The sequence below is a fragment of the Paroedura picta genome, chromosome 6 (genome assembly GCF_049243985.1).
Source record: "Paroedura picta isolate Pp20150507F chromosome 6, Ppicta_v3.0, whole genome shotgun sequence".
Taxonomy (NCBI): Eukaryota; Metazoa; Chordata; class Lepidosauria; order Squamata; family Gekkonidae; genus Paroedura; species Paroedura picta.
The window spans coordinates 77,752,558-77,768,854 of NC_135374.1; the positions used below are offsets into that span (position 1 = coordinate 77,752,558).

Genomic DNA, 16,297 nt, shown 5'->3' on the forward strand with positions numbered 1-16,297 from the left:
CTTCACTCAAGCTGTAGTTGAAACGATTACTCACAATTGTGAGCAAAAAGACTGTAAAGCAGCTTTTAAACGGATATCGGGGGGAAAGCCAACAAGAATGCAAGAATGGAAGAAAATCCAGTTTGAGATTACTCATCCCTATGGAATAAAGTAGAACTTTGCAATTAGTATACAAAAATAAATGACTGTTCTTTGAAGAGACACATGAAAAGGATATTTGGAGAGGGATGAAAGATATTGGCATTTTGTATGCTATCTAAATTTTACCTTGTTCTTCCTCTAAGGAGTTTTGGTCATGGTTCTCCATTCCCCGTATCACCATCGCTAACAATAATGTGATATTGAGAGAAGTATGTTAAACCAAGATGGTCTTCTCCAAAATTTAAAGGAAAATTGTTAAGTGAAAAATTAAAGATGTCAGAAATCTGTTCTATAATTGTAAAGTATCCATTGAAATGTTCTAAAGTAGTTTAAAACTGTTTCATATGTTTTGGATTCACTGGGGCGTTTTGGGGTGCAGATAGAAATGTAAGGAGGGACTCTTGTGGGTGTAAATCTCTCTTTTCATCTTTTCATTGAAATGCCTTTGATTTTGCATTTGTGTATCTCTGGCCGTTTCTGCACCAGTGGCACCACTCCGGCCTGCCGCTGGTGTGTTTTTGCAAAGCTGCATGCCCCGCAGTTTGCTGTGTCCCTACAGGGCACACATTTCAGCATCAGATCTTCTCCGGTGCTAAAATATATCCCCCCGGGGAACACAGTGGCGGCAGGAAGGTTCTGCCACATGGGGAGGGGGAGCAGCAGGGTTTTTAAAAATCTTGCTGGAAGGTGGAATTGTGTTCCATGGAATCTCACCTTCCTTCAAAATAAAAAAAATGCCCTGGTCCACCCTGCAGCGCCATGAAGTTGTCCACGGCATTTTTGCCCGCTAAAGCCTTCTTGGGGGGGGGGGAGCCGGACCTAGACTCGGCTCTTCCCATTCAGGCGGGCCTGCCACAGGACCTTGCAGCACCAGAAGGGAAAGCAGAAGAATCCACATTCCACTAGTGTGGGGCTTCTGGGGTCCGATCTACACCAGGACTGGGAGGGTGGCAGCCTGCCAGCGATATCATATGGAAATGGGGATTAGCCCTGGGTTCATATTGATGTCGCCCCGGCCTTTTACATCCATGAGAAATCAGCCTCATTGTGCTATCACATCACCACCATCAACAGGGAAAAAAATGTTACCAGGCCCTCAGAATCATTACCTCTATTTCAGTCTGCTTCAAGTTCCCTCACTATCTTCATAGCCCTCTTCTGGACACATTCTAGTTTCTCTACATCTTTCTTCAGTTGTGGTGCTCAAAACTGAGATCTAACCAGAGCAGAGTAAAGTGGTAACATCACCTTGCATGAACTGGACACTATACTTCTTTTAATACAGCCCCAAACCCTGTTTGCCTTTTTAGCTACCGAGTCACACTGTTGACTCATGTTCAGTGTCTGGTCTACCAGGACCCTCAGATCGTTTTCACACATACTACTGCCAAGACAAGTCTCACCCATCCTATAGTAATGCATTTGATTTTTCCTGCCTAAATGCAGAACTTTACATTTTTCACTATTGAAATTCATTTTATTCATTTTAGCCCAGTTTTCCAGCCTGTCAAGATCATCCTGTATCCTGATTCCCTTTAAATCTGCAGTGTTCCCATTTAGTCATTGAACTAGGATTTGAATGTACGTCTTGCTCCCCCTTTGGACTTAGTTTAAAATCCTCCTCACCAGGTCCCCAAGACTCTTTGCAAAGACATTTCTTCCCACCTTCGTGAAGTGCAAACCATCTCCTAATAGAAGAGCCTCATCACAGTAACCCAATCCATGGTCCAAAAAGCCAAAACTTTCCTGATGACACCAATGATGTAGCCAGTCATTTATCTGCATTATATTTATTTCCCTTCCCAAGCCTCGGCCATTAACAGGAAGAACTGATGAAAAGACAACCTGTGCTCCACACTGCACTGGGCAGTATCATTATTGAGCAGGAAGGGATTTCTGTCCTTGGGCTTTAAAGGTCTTTCCACCCTTTTTGCGACATCCTTGCTTCTTGCGCCAGGAAGACAACATACCTCTTGAGACAACAAGTCTGGTCAACATACTTTGGCTTCCCCAGTTACCAGCATATGCCTCCTAGTCCTAACACACCAAGGAGCAGAAGAGACAGTCCTCTCTTCCACATTTTCTGGAGTTGGGGGAACAGCCTTTGTTCCTGTCGTCCAGAGTCACTACCTACAAGCAGATCCTGGAAACGTTTTTTCATCTGCTGTCTTCTTGCGTTGGGTTTTCTTCCTTGCGTTGGGAGACACCTCTTTCCCACCTCTCCAATTGCCCTCCAAAAAGTACTCCATGAATTTTTTCTAAGAACTCTTCACCCTCTTTAGAATAAAATGTAGACAGGCATTTTTCCAGCTTCTGTACCGTCTCCTCCAGGGGTGCTACTAACTTGCACTTGGTTCGTGTGTATTTAAAGTTACTCTGAGGTAAAAAATACAAACATGCCACAGACAGTACAAGTCACAGCCACAGGTCCATTGCCAGCTAAGCCACATTGATCCATTGTGGGAAGAAGAAGACCCTTTCTTCAAACTTTGCAAACACTTGTAGCTTGATCCACAAACCTTTAGCTTTTGTATTGACATGCGTCTCTGGTGAGCAAGAGCCTTTTATAGCACAAAGGCCCACCCAGCAGAGGGTGGAGCTAGCAGTCAGCCCCAAGTAAAACTGCCAACTAATGCAAATCAGCTAATGCAATTAGCTGCAGTCCCTCACCATCCAGGCAAGGAACAGACAAAAAAAACACCACTCAAACAGCACTTACTCTCCTGCAACCTATATACCCTCACACACTGTAAGAAGAAAGCAACACACACAATAGCTCCTGAGCTGGCACTTTCTCCTTCTCCCTGCCCAGCTGCTTATGCTCACCACTAAGAATCCTGGGGCCTAGCTGATGTTATCTTTGTCTTCCTGGTACCTCATCTTCTGGTACCTAAACAGTACCAGAAGAGGTAATTAGCAAACATGGTTTATACCCAATATATCTTCAGTGCATGTTCAAAGGCAATTTTTCAGTGCAGAAAAGAGTGTAAAATTCCACATGTCTATGAAGAAATGAACATGCCTCAGCAGTTTCTTTGGGACACAATACCCTGCAATCCATCACCACTTTCTCTTCAGCCTGATCGACACTTGTGTGCAACATATACTACCACATTCTTATATTTAGAATAATCGGGTGTAATAGGTTTCCTTACATACCCATAATTCAAACATGAGAGCAAGTGTACAACTTATTAAATTTCCTTTGAGGTAGTACTGGGAAATTGTCAATCTCATAAGAAAGACAAAACAGTGACTTAATTGGGAGTTCAGTTCTCTGGAAGAGCAGGAGATTTTAGCTTGCTGAGCCTGTGAATGCCATATGGAGGTCTTTTGATCTGAGGAGCTTTCTTTCTATCTACATTTATAGGTTTCCATTCCTGAATATGTCTCACCAGAGTACTGTATGTTTGTAGTGATTAATGCTAGATTCTAAAATCATAGGAGAAGAAAGGAGACATTAAAGGAGAAGAAACTTTATCTCCCAGGCTTTTGCATTCTTTGAGAAGCCAAGAGAGAGAGCTGTATTGGCATGAAGTCTTTATCAGTTTGTTTTTCACTGACTTCAGTTGATGCTCTCTAAATAGATCTTATGGTCATTAATGCAGCACTGCTGTCACTTGGTTCCACCAGACCCAGCTTTCTCAACAAGCTGTAGATCTGAGACGATCATTCTAGAACAAAACAATCTCATAGTAGGTTTGGCAACATCAAATAGATCACATTTATCCAAGTGGGTGAACCCGTATTGCAATGTACAGGACATTGCTTGATGTTTGCAGTGACCCGCAGAACAGCCTTTACCCTGTTTACAACGATTATTTGAGTAAGCGGCATTTCCTCATTCTTCAGAATGCCTACCAAGCCAGGCTTCATCTTTTAGTCCTTGTCCCTGGTCAAGATAGTTACCTGTACTAGGTGGTGCAAAATAGTCCCTCATGCATGTTCAGGACAGCTTCCACACCACAATTCTTGTTCACTATTCATGGCCTCAGTGAGTGCATAGGTCTTCCACCAGGTCTGTGGTTGGGCCAGGGCAAAGAGAAGATCTGTGCCCCCCCCCCAAAGAAGGAGTAAGGAGGGGAGGTTCTCCACCATGTTCTGTCTATGGTGGCCAGCTGTTTCCCCTGGTCCCCAGCGGGGGTAGGTATGGGGTTGGTTTGCCGTCGTGCTCTTGTCAGATTGTATTTTATTAACTACTGTGTTTTAGGGGGATTTTATGTGATTGTATTTATTTATTTTATCTTGTAACTCGCCATGAGCTGGCTCTGCCGAGAATGGCGGGCAATAAATTCAAATAATAATAATAGCGATGGACATTGGTGGCAAACACTCCACATAGGATTTTCCTCTTCACTTTTCCTTGTAGCTGCTATTCTCCCCCTATCCTGACTTTAACATTTTAAAAATTAAATTGGTGCATGGAAGACAGGCAAGGCTTAGAAAGAGGTTTCTCCCCTACCCCAGCTGCTTGGTGATCAATGTTTGCCAGCTCAGATCTGCTCCCTTTTTCTTCCCTCTTTTCACAGCTTCCCACTGAGAGCACTTTTCAGATGATTTCCACACAGATACACGTTTGTGTAATTTCCCCATTGTTGCTGAAGCTGCCATTTTTTTAAAAAAGCCACACACACCAATGGCAGAGGGAAATGGCTGCCGTAGAGCATGGAAAATAGCTAGAACTGGGGAAATCTGGTCTTTCCCACCTCAATGGCAGCCATCCAGGCTTTGCTGTGGTCTTTCTCAAAGCATCACAGCAAAGCAAGTTTGGAAAAGATTGGGAAAATGCTGGGGAAACCTAGAAGGGGCACAAATGTATGTTGTAGGGAAGCAGGACGAAAACCACATTCTGAACAGCATTAGACCCATGTGAAAAAGATCCCTTGAGCTTCAGTTCCAGCCTGCATGCTGTCTTTTTACAGTGAGAGTGAGCTGCATAGCATGATTAGAGCCCAGCAGAGAAGGGGTCCCAGTGGGAGTTTGGAGGCATGGGGAGAAGAAGGGAGTGATCCCCAGCCACCAACTGCTGGTACTACTCAGTGGGGAGCACTCCCTCAGCTTCTTTGTGGCTGGCTCCCTTCACTAATACTGGTGGGAGGAAAGCCCTTGTGTGTGTGTAGGAGATGGTAGCCAGCAGGGGATGAGGGCCAGGGATGGGGAATTAAAAATGCTGAACCTCCCCATTTACATGGCAAACGAGCAAGCCTGCTTGGACTGTGATCTTTCAAGAAAGATTTTAGCAAAGCAAGTTTGGGAAACAATGTGGGAACCCACAGAAAGTGGACATTTGGAGGTTGATGCTGTGTGGTCCCTCCAGGGAAATAGTGCTGACTGCCAAAGTGGAGCAGAACAGCCACTTGATAGCAGCTCTGCTCTCAGAGAAAGAAGCAGATTGTAGCCTGAGCCATTTCCCATGCTTGTCACTGTCATTATCTCGTAACCATGGTAGCATCATGCACATGGATAAACCATGACTGCTTCCAGCTTTTGGGTTACCAAGGCATAGATATCTGCAACAATATTTGTTAAAACAAGAATGTTGAATGAATCTGATCCTTTGAACTCTATTATATGTATATGTATATATATTATATGTAATATGCATATATATTATATGTAATATGCATATATACATATACATATACATATACATATACATATACATATACATATACATATACATATACATATACATATACATATACATATACATATACATATACATATACATACATACACACAGTGAAAATGGAAGGCATCTAAGAAGAGCAGATTAAGTTGCAAATACTGCACAGTTCAGTTTTTCAGCAGTACTACTTTTCTTAATTGTCAATCACTGAAATAAATGACATACTTTTGTTTTTAGTGCAGTGAATGACCGTTCAGCCCGTAGGGATTGAGGGTTGTGGGTGGGGAAATTGAAAAATCTGAGTCGCAAAAATATACTGTAGGAAAGCAGCAAAAGAAGAAAAAATCCACTTCCCAACAGCATCTATCCAGGGGCATATAACCCATGTGGAAATGGCTGGTGTTACATGGGTAGTCTCCTAGGAAAGCTGAAACAACCTTGAGCTGGATTTGCCGGCCTAGCTACATAAGCGATCAACAAGCCATCATCCATTTTTCTTATTGCAGTGTGCCTAAGGCACACTGAATTGTCATGTAACTGAGAATAATACTATGGTCTACTGGTAGAAATTGTGCACATTATAATTTGAAAAAAAAAACAACATTATCGAGTGAAAGGAGAAATCTTTTTGATGATGTCATTGCAAATAGCCCCGTACCTTTTATTGGCTGTCAAACGAAAAACCAGAAGCCTGCATAAGATAACCTAAAAAATCCTCCAAGACAGATTAGTGCTGTTCAGCAAACCAGGCTGTTTGTTCAGGGTTTTTTAAAGATTAAAACGGACAGTCTGTGCTTGTATGGTATATATGGAAGGAAAAGACCAGGCTGGTAATAAGATGTAGGTACAATGCCTCTTTCCTAGGTTTGTTCTCAGTAACACCCACCCCCTTAGTCCTGTGCCATCTTGCTCTGTGAGAGATTCGCCACCAAACAGGAGCTGTTTGTGAGACGTGTGTCTGCCTCTCCTTCCCACAGTTTGTTTTCCTCACCTACATTCTGGGAATAGCCTGGCTTGGCGTCTTTGGCTTCTCTGCAGTTCCCGTCTTCATGTTCTATAACATATGGTCAACCTGTGAAGTCATCAGATCCCTCCCGGCAAATATGACAGCTTCAGCGGACCAGATCTGTGTGGATATCAGGCAATACGGTACTTATTTTAATCCTGATTAAATGCTCTGATCCTCTTTCCTTGTTCTGTCTCCAACAGGGTGGGAGGACTATGAAAACAAGCAAGTGTGGAGTCTCTGAACATGTCATTACTTTTTCAATTAATGCAGATTGCTGCAGTGACCTCTTTCCAGATGCATCTAGTTGAGCTGCATTTGGCAAGTCATTTATCTAAAGTGATTTCATGGCTGTTATCCGCATTACAATATCAAGCTTAACAATAAAACAATCAGCAAAATAAACTGCTTAAGCAAGCCTGACCTCCTCATCAAATGCCTAGAAAACATGTCAAGCTAGTCTCTTGTATTCGAGACTTCAGAGTCTTCTTATTCACTTTTTCTCTAACGATCTGAATTATGCACAGAACTATTCAAACCAGATTCCTTCTTCATCACAGTTTTAGAATGGATGTAATGAAGCAACCAGCAAATTTGGAGTTATATAAATATGTGTTTTGTTTTAAAAACTAAATTCTGTTCCCTCCTGCAAGTATCTAGAACTGTGAGGTTTGGTGTAAAGGATAAGAACAGCGGTCTCTAATCTGGAGTGCTGGGTTTGATTCCCCGCTCCTCCTCCACAGCCAGCCAGCTGGGTAGCCCTGGGCATGTCAATTAATTAAGGAAGAATCAAGCCATTGGTCCAAGGCTGTAGGTAGATATATTTCATATCACCTGGGGCCTGATCCTTTTAAATAGGGATTGAAATTGGGACTGTCTGCATGGAGCCTTGCCCCGCCCCCGCCCCAACTAGATGTTGCAGCATTGCTGATTCTGACCCATACACCTTGCTGCCATTTTACAGCTTCACTTGGGCCATTTGTGAGAGCCCAATGCAGTGCGGTGAGAAACTTGCTTCTCTCCCCCCCCCCCCCCCCCGCTTTACAAGCGCTGAAAAAGCTACTGGGGACAAAGAAAAAACGGAGAGATCCCAGGCAGGGGGTAGATGAGGACAGCAACTGAACATGATAGACATGGAATCTCTTGATCATTCCGAGCCCTATTCAGATTCTATTTGGTTTTCAAGCCCTTAGAGTTTCTCTGAGATTGTGGGTGCTGGGCATTTTTTTGTTTTTCTCCAAATGGAAGAGATTTTTCAAGATTCTGCCTGGCTCATGCATGTCTTTGGTAATCATATTTAAGATCTGTAGATTACTACAAACTATAATGTCCAGTTAGGTAGCTTGTTTTGTCTTGCTGTAAATGGTTGGTTTTTGTTTTAACCACAGAAATTAGTCCCCCCTAAAGTTTTGTAGCTGTTTCCTACCCTAAGTAAAACAATTATCAAGATGTCTAGTGGTGTGATGGTATTGATTGGGAAGTGAACCAAAGGGGAAGGGGAGATAGCATGAATGAGGTTATCACAACTGGCTACAACTACAAGCTCCACTCCTGAATTTAAGGCAACTCTTTAAAATTTTCAGACACCTCATCAATCCCTTTACTGAACCAGTATATGCAATGAGGAGAGCATATGACAGTGTCCGTAGTGATTAAAACAACCATTTGTCTGCCATATGGGAATCCTAGATCTGAGAACATCTCTTGGCAAGGGGAATGGATCCTGGATGTAGAAAAAGAACATAGTCAGAGTGATTTTGTACTTGCTTTTGCCAGCTCCAGATTGAACTGGTCAATGTGTGGGTGCACAATGAAAGAACACAACTTGTATGTAGGTGGGGAAGGGAAATGGATTTCAGGAAAGGAGAATGAGATCATTCCACTGCTCTAATATGTTTTCTTCTGGCGTTTTAACTTCAGGGATCATCCCTTGGAATGCAGTACCTGGCCGGGCATGTGGGTCAGCCTTAGCAGAAATGTGCAACACACCTGAGGTAAGGGAGACCAAAGTACTTCCTCCTTCATCCCCAAGTGGAAGCATATCTTGAAAACTGGGACATAGCTGTGTTTGCCAGCCTGTCCTTGTATTTTTTTTTAAGCCAATGTTGTTAATTATCCAGAATGAATGACAAAATACCTTGCAGTGTCTTCAAGGCTCTTGTCTGGACTGCTTATCACACCAGACCGCATTGTGGATAGACAGAGATCAGTGAACTTCTTTGATAGAGCTGAGATCCATTACAGACCAGATTCTGGCACCAAGAGCAGTGCCAAATTTGTGTAGAATGGGTTAATATATGACAGATGTTTGGAGGCAGCCTATACTTGTGTGGAACCAGTAAATGCCACTTCCGAAGATGTTTTAAAAATCAGTAAAACTGGCCCTCCTAGCAACACTCTCCCCACCCTCTACCTATATGTAATGGTTAGTGACACTGTTTCAGTTAGGTTTGCCAGGTCCCCTCCCAGCCACTGGAAGGGGTGGGGGTGGGGGTAGAGTTGCTCGATCAGGACTGGAAAACTCCTGGAGATTTAGAGATGGAGCCTAGGGAGGGAAGTGGTCTCGGGTACAATGCCACAGAGCATACCCTTCAGAGCACCCATTTTATCCAGGAGAACTGATCTCTATAGGCTGAAGATGAGCTGTAATTCCAGGGATGCCCAGATGCCAACGGGAGGCTGGCACCCCACGTTTCATTGTTTCTGAAGAACAGTGTGTGCGTACAAAAGCTTATACCCAGAATAAAACTTTGTTGGTCTTAAAGGTGCCACTGGACGCAAACTTTATTCTTAAAAGTCAGCCGTTTATAAAGATGCCACTTTTAGTTTGAAGAATAGACAGCAGTGGGGTATTACTCTCAGAATATGTCCTCTCTACTCCATGGAAGTGTTAGCTTCTGTTGATACTTACTGGATAGCTTTATATCTCAAAGCCTTGTATCTGTTTATAGCTGCGATAGAGCTACAGTAGTCTGTATTAGGCATCATTCATAGCCAGGCATGTTAGATAACTTTTGTCTTATTGTCCAAATAACTGTTGAGGTAAAACCAGTACAAGCAGACTTCAGAATTTGTATTTCAAGTGAATGTGAGAGTCTCTTAAGCTATTCACAGTTACTTAAATTGTTAATGTCGAGAGATTTCTGTACCAGTGTTTTTCCAACACACATTAGGGCAGTGTTCCCCAACCCCCAGTCAGGGAACCGGTACCGGTTTGTGGATCAGTCGGTACCAGGCCGCTACTCCTCCTCGTCTTCCTCCCCAGCTGCTGCCTCGGGGGCTGCCCTGCTACTCTGCTGCCGGCTCACCTTTGGTGCTCTCTAGCGGCTGCCATGGCTGAGGCTCCCCCTCGGTGTGGCACTGCACAGCTGCTGCTGGCAGTGCCCCCCACCGGGTGGCCAGAAGTCAGGGGCACCGGTGGGAAAGCAAGCTTATCAGGGGCTCAGACGGCGGTGGTGGCATCCCTCGGCAACTACCCCCCCTCCCGGGCTTCAGTAAAATTGTCAAGCATTGACTGGCCCCTGGTGATAAAAAGGTTGGGGACCACTGCTTTAGGGTACGTTCTTTAAGAATTCTCAGACTCTTTTAATTTCCAGAAGGCTGGTATACTCTTTTCAGCACCCAGACCCCTCTTCTTGAAACACCAGTACTCATCTTCAGTTTTTAACTGACTCATAAGGTCTCTAAAGGCAGTTTCTAACCACCCCAGACCAGGAGTCTCTGCACTCTTCATCACTAACTCCCAGTTTAGGCTGGGTAGGAATCGCTGTTTATGCCTAAGCTTTCAAAAGTGCAGTCTATCACACCTGTCTTCTTGATGTTCTTCATTCATTAGGTCATTAGCACATACATACCAAAAATATGGGACAGATAGACACTGTGCATGTATGTGCCAGAATTCTTTTCTAATTCTATGTAGCTATTACTGGGAGTTTTCAAAGTATTGTTTAAGTACTCTAATATCTTTTACATAGAGTGTTAAATTTTGTTATGCATAACTTTTTGAACCCTGAAATTATGGACCCGAGGGGCTGTGAGTGGTGATGGTACCCGTGTACATGATTTTTTTAAAGTAGAGACATATTGGACTGATTCATGCACTTGAATTTCTCTGTGCGACATGGGTCTTGATCAGCATGGAAAAAGAATAGTATGCTAATGATTTTAATTTATGATTGTAACACAATCATAGAGATAACGACAACTTCTCCCGTGCAGTCTGGTTCACAAAAACCATTTCCTTTCAATTGAGTAAACCACCATATAAAGGACCTTGGCACTTACCGATGTTACTGACTTCATCACAGTGCACATGACTCAGTTGACATTGCCAGAAATAATTATATCGGTGTTGTATAGAAGTGAATATCGTTTCAGAAATATCTGTCATTCCTGGAATCAGATTTTCTTCTATGGTCAGCCTCCCAGGAACTGTGTTAAGATGTGCTGGTGCACAACAAAACTTCTGAAATTATCCCCCCTCCCCTTACTGTGTTATAGTTTTACTTGTCTTACCACCTGTTCATTGTGGCCTGTGCTGGAGCTGGTGCAACTGTCATAGCCTTGGTGAGTATGTCATCTATTGCCTCTCTAAAATAATAATCCACCCCCATTTCTGAGGCTAGGGCTGGGCGCTTGTTGTTACCTGGCCGTAGTTTTCTCAGGACTTTCCAAGTAGCAGACTAGTGCTGATGATTCTCAGGAAAATGCTGGGCCAAAGCAAGCTTTGTAAATAGTTTTTGATCTGTTGTTTAACTCCCACCCTGCTGTACGGTCAACTTTTATGGCATTTTCTCACTAGAATTATTTTGGTCTTTGTAGAATTTTTTTAAAATTCAGCATTTTTCTATCTTTGGAAATCTTTTTTTTTAATATTCCTTTCTTTCCTTCCTTTAAATCTGGGAGTGTGAAAGCTTTCTTTTGGTTGCTTAGAAGTAGGCAAATTTACCGAGCAACTCAAACCATTCAGCACATTGGAAACTAATAGAGCCCTTACAGTTGAGGAATTGTTTCAACAGCCAGTTTTTAATCTTGTCAGCCAAATTCCGGTGATGTGTTATTGCTGTGCTTCCCTCTGAAGCAGCCAGGCCCGCCTAGGCAGTTGATCTAAAGAAAGGATTTCCATAGCTCTCATGTGAAATCATTGCCTGCTGCTGTATTTTTTGAGTCTAACACAAAGAACTGCCTCAAAGGCCTGAAAAACTTGTCTCTTACATGCTGTATTTTGTTCTCTTCCACCAGCTGATCTACATGATGGCTACCACATATAACTATGCTGTTTTGAAGTTTAAGAGTCGGGAAGATTGCTGCACTAAATTCTAAATTGCCTAAGCCCAGTACAGAGCTGCATTCTGTAGCTTGAAATACCACTGACACCCTAGACTAAGAGTCTAGCTTTTGACATTTGTTACAGTCAACTGTAAATAGCTTCAGTAAGCGTCTGTTAAGCATATTAGATTAATACAAATTATTTCTTGTATATGAATAAGAATGTGGGTGAGATCTGGCTGCTTTTCTATCTTATGGGAAGGTGCAGTTATTTTTTAGTGGTGTTGTAAATCATCCTTTTAAAGGAAGGAGGGCTTTGGGTTTTAATGAGCTATTTTTCTAACTATCATCTCTGAAATAATTACTGGATCGATTTAAGGGCCTGTAATAAGTTATTCTATGCCTGCTGTTCACTAATCTGAAAAATAATAAAGCATCTGTTCTACAAGAGATGACATGCAAAAGGGCAAGCTTGATTCTTGATAATGGCCAGTGACTGCCTTGGAGTTCAAGACTCCTTTCACAAAGTGCTGCTTTGTAAAAAACAAAAACAAAAAAAACCAGTGTTATACTCATTTGCCTCTTCACCATATAAAACAGCCTCGGTTTCAAAGCCAGTTTACTTGAAAACCCCCATAAATGGGGCTTTCTCTGGTCAAATGCTTTGAGACACAACTAATTTGGCTCACTGAAACAGTCTTTTGAAGAGTTGAAATACCAACTAGTTTTTTTTCTTCAGAAGACAAAGCCCATACAGTTCTCTAGCTGCAACATGTAAACACATCCCTGGTCCTTTTGCTAGGCCCCCTGCTTGTGAGAAAGAGCTGTTATTGGCTGCATTGTGGCCCCACATATGCCACTGAAGTAGGTTTCAGTGGCTCTGTCTCCATGTGTAATAATTAGCCCTCAAGGCAGGATGACAGTCGACTGTATTTTCTTCTAGTCAGTATACTGGGAATTAACTTTGAAAAACTTCTGCATATGATTTTCTTGAACCCACACTGGGGTGTTGGGGGTGGGTGGGAGAGGAGCTATGACATCTTCAAGTTGCTCTGGTAGGCTTTAGCATGTAAACTTGAAATATTTTCAAAGCATTCCTGTTTCTGTTCTTCTGCATTAACTGCTTTTGTTCCTATTTCATACTAACTTTTGCCAGCTGTTCCTTAATAGAATGAAGCATGCAACATTTTGGAGTCCTTTAGGAACCCCTCTGTCTGCCTACTTAATATTTAATAATGTAGAATAACTTTTGTATTAATCTGACTCACTGTCTGCTTTGCCTCTTGACATGCTCACTAGCCATCATGCTCACCCTTCTCTTCCAGATCCACTTCCTCATGATACTCTCCTCTAACTGGGCCTACTTAAAGGATGCAAGCAAAATGCAGGCTTACCAAGATATCAAAGCAAAAGAAGAACAGGAGCTCCAGGATATCCAGTCTCGGTCCAAAGAGCAACTCAATTCTTACACATAAATGTTTGCCAGAGTCCTTTTTGGAAGAATTTTGTAGCTCTGACAAATCAACACACAGCTGTTCTGCAGTACAGGTGTATGTCCAAGCAAATACCGAAGTGTAAAAACTTCCTATTCATGCTCCTGGGCCATGTTCATAGGGAAACCTTGCAGTGGATATCCTTCATTCCTTTAGCACTGAGTCTGGAGGTGGGGTGGAGAACAGAATGGGGCAGGTTGAGTAACATCCTCATTATAGCCCACTAAACACACACAAAACCAAGTCAGACCTCTTGGTAATTATGAAAAATTACTGCTATAACAATGTCTTTCTAAATGGGATACTGCAGTAAGTATTCAGCCCTGCAAGGACGAGAAGATTTTAAAAGGCTGTACATAATTCACAGGTGTAACTAAGATTCTAGTACTTAACTAGATAAGGGTATTCCTTTTATTCAGAATGCTGATACTTGTATTTGTTTTCAGAAAGTTGTAAATCAGCTTACTCAGTCTCTCTCAAAATTAAAACTAGGTTCTGTGGTCTAAATTGCAGGAATGTATGCTGAGCCACTCTCCTTTTCTCAACAATGCTATAATGAGCCAGTGTTCTACTGCACTTACCTGAGTGACCTGGGTTCTGAATGTCTCCAAGTTTTGCGTTTTTAAAAGTGTTTGATGGAATGTAGACAGACCCCACAGATCAGAATAATGATTCTCCTTCTCTGAAAATAAATGTCAGCTTTGCCTTAATGTTTATTTTCTATAAATGTCTTAAGCATTTATATAGCAGCAGGAAGTCATTATACTGTCTGTGTTTTATCTAAGTGGACAGTGTTACCTTGTTGAACTGACACGGATTGAACTGCTTATGGAAATAATTTGTAGATTACAAAACACACACCAACCCATAGCCATACGGAGCACTGCTCAACCACCCATCTGAATTTTGGTGCTCAACACATTTATAGACAGTACTTATTTGCTTTCTCTTACAATAAGAAAATGTGGTGTTCAGTAAAGTATTGGGTGCCATTTTAAACATGTTTCCCTCAGAAATCTGCCTTCTAATATTTTTGGAAACATTCAGTGCTAGCTTGAGTACTAGTGATGGTATATTTTGGTGTGCTATTTTTAAAAAATATATATAAATGTTGGAGAAAATTAAAGTACATCAGTGAGTTTTAAATCAGTAAAACGTCAAGTCCATACATCCATGTTAATGTGTGGTTTGATTTGTTTTGAATGTTTGCTGAATATTAAAATGCTCCTGTAGCCCATGCAGAAGTGTATAAAAATAAAAGGAAGCACATGTTTCTTTAGGAAGGCTAAATAATAAAATAAATGTGGAAAAGAAATTCAGGTATTACCTTGCTTTTTTGTTACATGCTTAAATCATTTTTTTTCTTTTTAAAGAGGCAAAAATCCTTTGTAGAGCAGATGAAAAAATAGCTTAGTGTTTGTTTTTTACCTGTTGCATGAAAGATAACAATTTCTACAGCAATGCAGGTGATGTTCTTTCTAGTTCAGTGTTTGCATAAAGGTAACAGACAGTGTCTTAAAGCCTAATTCTTTTCTAATTCTGTGTAGCTATTACTGGGAGTTTTCAAAGTTTTGTTTAAGTAGTCTAATATTTTTTATGTAAAGAGCATTAAATTTTGCTATGTATAAATTTTTGTAACCTAACCGTGAATCAATATTTTCTATCAGTGCCAAGGGCTTCCTGTAGTTATATCCAAGTGTTACAATAAATATTTGTAGATAATAGAACCAATATTTTGTGTATGCTTATTTTAAGAATCCTTTTAGACAACAGTTGAGTTAGTATAGACTGTAACTGTAATCTGACTAGGTGGTGCACAGAATTAGGGGGTTTGCACTACTGAAAAATGAGGAAATTAGTTTAAAGAGAGATAGCCCTGCTTCAGTTTCTGTATCCAACTGTATACTTATCTCACCCTACCTATCCATATGATATTCATCTACAAGGGCCTGTGGTACAAGGGATCCAATTCAGATATTATATGGAGATTTGAGTTTTCATCTAACATATTAGGTTATAAGAGTTACCAGGTGTGTTGAGGTCCTAGCTTTCCATCTTGAGAATCTACTTCAAGATTTCAGTGATGCTTTATCTTTATAGTCAGTGGCAATTGGAATATTTGCATTATGCTCCCAGGAATGAAGCTCTTGGTTATAAAGTTTCGGTTATAAAGCTTTTGGTTATAAAGGAAAGGGGAATATCTAACTGTACGTTTATGGTCCTCTTTCAAAACAATGGCTTCTACAGATTCCTTTAGCTAGTAATGGCTGATGGAATACAGAAACACTGGAGCTCCAGCGATATAAAATACTTTAGAAAAAACAAAAGGATCCTTTATACCATGTAACACAGATTGTTTGCATCAAACCTTACTTTACTTTACCCTTACTTACTAGTAAGTAGCACAGTAGGCTACATTGTATGGACTAGACCTTAGTCTCTGACTTGAATCTCATTATGATGTTTCAATTTATCTCTTATCTATTCTCTGCTTACATTCAATATTTCCTATTCAAGTTGACAGTAGGGCAGAAGAAAGCCCTGTGTTCTACATTCAGGTAGTTTAGACTTTGTGATTCAATGGACAGTAACTGAAGCAGCTGGTGCAAATTTAAATGGACTCCGGGGAATGGCAGAAGACAGGAAGGCCTGGAGGATCATTGTCCATGGGGTCGCGATGGGTTGGACACGATCTCGCACTTAACAACAACAACAATGTATAGATCATCTCAAATTATAAAGACTAGGCATCAAAGTAGT

The 16,297-nt window shown here is 41.5% G+C and overlaps 1 protein-coding gene across 7 annotated transcripts in view; it reads left to right on the top strand.

Annotated features, from left to right (window-relative positions):
* The window catches only part of GPM6B (glycoprotein M6B), a 117,656-nt gene extending 102,392 nt beyond the window's left edge, over window positions 1-15,264 (top strand). For 6 of the 7 annotated variants that reach the window (XM_077343223.1, XM_077343219.1, XM_077343216.1 and 3 more), the window contains 4 exons: window positions 6,748-6,919; window positions 8,697-8,770; window positions 11,277-11,342; window positions 13,370-15,264. In XM_077343223.1, the coding sequence (XP_077199338.1) occupies window positions 6,748-6,919; window positions 8,697-8,770; window positions 11,277-11,342; window positions 13,370-13,519 (462 nt within the window). In that variant the 3' untranslated portion in view covers window positions 13,520-15,264. Of the gene's footprint in view, window positions 1-6,747; window positions 6,920-8,696; window positions 8,771-11,276; window positions 11,343-12,017 lie in introns of all 7 variants that reach the window. The other variant, XM_077343218.1, reaches the window with a different exon arrangement.
* The last annotated feature ends 1,033 nt before the right edge of the window (window positions 15,265-16,297 follow it).